The following is a 3,936-nucleotide window of genomic DNA, read 5'->3' on the forward strand; positions in this document are numbered from 1 at the left end:
TAATATTATATTGTTCAATTCTGTATTTGTGCCCCCTTCTTCCAAAACCTTAGGCCCACCTCCTCTCCAATCAGACTAAGCCAACTAACAACTATCCAACCTGAAAACTTAACAAAACAATAAAAGCATTCACAATAGTAATTGTATTTTAACCAAAAAACTATTTCACCACCAAAGAACCAAAAAAACCATGTGTTATTAGAGAAGTTAAAGTTAAATTTTTTGCAACTACGTACAGTAAACTGGTATAAATACCTGTTGACTATAATAAGTTGTTAAAAATAAAATACAATATTTTTTAAGATTTTCTCTCTTCCTTTAATTAAAAAACTCAAATTCACTCTCTTCCTTTATTATTTTAATAAGTTGTATATATTATCTTAAACAAAATGGTAAAAAAGTAGAACATTTGATGTTGTGTGTATTATAAGTGAGATGGTAAAATAGATAAAGTAACTTTTTTAGGTGTTAAAAATTATATTTTTAAGAGCATGTGCATCAATGTTACAATTCCCAATTATAAGGAAAAAAAAAAAAAAAACTAATTCAAATGCGTATTAAAGTAAGCCCACTTTGATTACCTCACTATATTTGTTCTTTTTGGAAACAATGTTGCAGAATTGTACCCAAAAGTCTTCTCCTACAACTTCAAATTTAGGGTCATTTTGGTTAGAAGGGTGGAAAAGTGAGAGGATAGAAAATGGTGGGAGGCCAGAAAAGTGGGAGGATAGAAAAAATTTTAATTTCCCTCATTTTTGTTTGATTGAAAGTGAAAAAGTGGAGAGATGGAAAAAGTGAGTTTGCATAAACTTACTCATATACCCTGTTAAAATATGATACACAATTAAAACAAAAAAAGTGACAAGCAACCCCCCAAAAAAAAAACATGTCTAGTTAAAACAACAACAACAACAACAACAACAAAGAAAAAAAAAACAAAACAAAACAAAACAAAGCACCACGCCATAGCTCCAAGAAATCACACACACACAAAAATAAAGGCAAATGTCCAATGATGCAAAATGCTATTAAAGAAGCAGCAATGTGAACCCAAAGGCTAAAAAAAAAAAAAAAAAAAGGTAGCAATGTTAAGCACATGGTCATTTTTGTCATTCAGCCATCATATTTCCCCTCTCAAGTTTTCTCTCCATTTTGAGGAGAAATTTTTTGGTGAGCCCGGGAAGAAAACACCTAAACCCTACCATTTATTTTCTTCTCCACCCAACCAAATACACTCCAAAAATTTTTCTCTTCCCATTTTCTCTCCAAAGTTTTTCATTCATCCTATTTTACTTCCAAACAAACACACGGATATCAACGGATCTTAATATAAATCAGCCAGCTAATATTTATATTTCTCACTTTATTTTATAGTAGTTATAGGTTGAAAATATTAGGTACATCTTCATTCTTAATTTTTTATAGTAAACATCGTATACTATTTTGTACCAAGATCCAAAGTTTTTGTCTCCGAACCATAAACAATTCAGATTTCACATGTCATAAGCATTCCAGCCTGGTCATTGACATTTGCTGAAAGCTTCTATGATCTCTAGGCTGAAATTTCGCTAGAGTTTTTTTTTTTTTTTTTTTGGTTAATTCATATGGCTGTTTTTGTCTGGAGTCTCTCACTGCATACTATTTTGATGAGAAGAGAAGAGCTAAACAAGGAATGGATCCACTAACCTTATTGCATCAATGGTGGCAAGAGCTACATATAAGCACTTTGTTCAACCCCTTCCTATTCTCTTTGCTTCTTCTCTTTTCCTTACTCTATTTCCTAAAGCACACTAGAGGTGGCAAACTCAACTTACCTCCATCTCCTCCAAAGCTACCTATAATTGGCAACCTTCACCAGATAGGCACACTCCTCCACCGATCTCTTCATGCTGTCTCTGAGAAGTATGGCCCTCTAGTGCTCTTACACTTGGGAAATGCCCCATTTCTTGTAGTTTCATCGTCTGAAATAGCTAGAGAGATCATGAAGACCCATGATACAGTTTTAGCAAATAGGCCCCAGATAAGGGCAGCAAGAGTTCTCTTCCATGGATGCACTGACATTGCATTTTGTCCCTATGGTGAGTATTGGAGACAAGCAAAGAAAATTTGTGTTCTTGAAATTTTAAGCCAAAAAAGGGTGCAAGCCTTTCAGTTTGTGAGGGAAGAAGAAGCTGCGGAAATGGTCAAGAAGATAAGAGATTCATGTATGAATGGAGCAACAATTGATCTTGGTGAGATCTTTGTTAATATCTCAAGCAATATAATTTGCAGAACCGCCCTTGGTCGAAAGTATGAAGGGGAAGATGGTAGCCAGAGTTTTGGAAATTTGTCAAGGAGAGCAATGGAACTTATAGGAGCATTTTGCTTTGAGGATCTTTTTCCATATTTGAAATGGTTGGATGTTCTGACTGGATTTTCTGCAAGATTGAGAACAACTTCCAATGCCTTAAATGCAGTCATTGATCAAATAATTGAGGAACATCAGAAGAGTGATGGTGGTGACCAATCTGATAAGAAAGACTTTGTGGATATTCTTTTAAATATTCAGAAGAATGGCATGCTTGACATCAATCTCACTCAAGAAAACATCAAAGCAATCCTACTGGTCTCTCTCTCTCTCCCTCACCTAAATAGCATGCTAAGAATTTTCATGGACCAGTTTTTTGCATATAATTTATTTGTCTATATTGGAAAGAACTTCAGTTTATAGGTTATTTGATTATTGAAATTTTCTAAAATAGGATAGGCTACAATTTTTATTAATGGGTTAGTTTGATTTTGTATTTTTATTTCCTTTTGTACCTGCCTAATATCTGCAAGATAATGGATCAAAGTTAGGTAAAAACTAATATTTTTCTTAATCTTACCACATAATATCCACATGATAATGGCTCAACCACTGCACACACATGCCCAAAAGACTAAAAACTAAAGCTTTCCATTCTGTACATCTTAAAGGACATGTTTATGGGAGGAACTGATACCACTTCAACAACCATGGAATGGGCAATGGCAGAGCTTGTGAAAAATCCTAATGTGATGAAGAAAGCCCAAGAAGAGGTAAGAAGGGTGGTAGGAGAGAAATTAAAGGTAGATGAGTCTGACATAGATCAAATGGACTTCTTAAAGTGTGTTATCAAAGAGACTCTGAGGTTACATGCTCCTGTCATGGTTACTAGAGCATCATCTGGGAGCACTAAACTGGAAGGCTATGATATTCCTCCAGGAACAGGGATCTTGATCAATGCATGGGCAATTCAAAGAGATCCAAAATTATGGGATAGACCAGAGGAGTTTCTCCCAGAGAGATTTGCTAACAATTCAATTGATTTCAAAGGCCATCATGAACAATTCATACCCTTTGGCATGGGGCGTAGGGGTTGCCCTGGGATATCATTTGCTATCATAGAAGCTGAATATGTGTTAGCCAATCTCTTGTACTGGTTTGACTGGGAGTTGCCTGATGGTGTTACTGTAAATGACTTGGACATGAGAGAGGTTTATAGGCTAGTCATTCGTAAGAAAATTCCACTTTGTCTTGTACCAGTACTACATTCTCCTTCATAAGGAGTCCATGGTCATCTTTCCTCTTTTTTTTTTTCTTTTTTTTTTTAAATCTTTGTCCTGTCCATTTCAATAGAATTTTTTGTTTAATATTAGCAAGAACCTTCTCTTTGTAGCAATTAGCATGTCATGTGTACGATTTTATTTTCATTTTAACTTTAGTTATTTTATAAAGAAAGTGAAAAGAATACATGCTAAGTTGTGATGAGTGGAGTATATCATGGAATACAAAAAGTGGTAAAAAAATATTTTTATGTGTCACATAACTCCTACAAGGAATATTATGTTGTGAAAAAAAAAAAAAAAAAAAAAAAAAAAAACTACTACTACATCTATGTATAAAAATCCTCTTTATGATTCACCAATTACAAT

General features: G+C 34.1%; 1 protein-coding gene across 1 annotated transcript; it reads left to right on the forward strand.

The window, feature by feature from the left end:
* Window positions 1–1,672: 1,672 nt before the first annotated feature.
* Window positions 1,673–3,567, forward strand: LOC115964273 (cytochrome P450 71A1-like). Its single transcript, XM_031083616.1, has 2 exons — window positions 1,673–2,605; window positions 2,959–3,567. The coding sequence occupies exons 1-2, from the start codon at window positions 1,673–1,675 to the stop codon at window positions 3,565–3,567; spliced, it is 1,542 nt and encodes a 513-aa protein (XP_030939476.1).
* The last annotated feature ends 369 nt before the right edge of the window (window positions 3,568–3,936 follow it).

Source organism: Quercus lobata, chromosome 10, assembly GCF_001633185.2.
Source record: "Quercus lobata isolate SW786 chromosome 10, ValleyOak3.0 Primary Assembly, whole genome shotgun sequence".
In the NCBI taxonomy this organism is placed as follows: domain Eukaryota; kingdom Viridiplantae; phylum Streptophyta; class Magnoliopsida; order Fagales; family Fagaceae; genus Quercus; species Quercus lobata.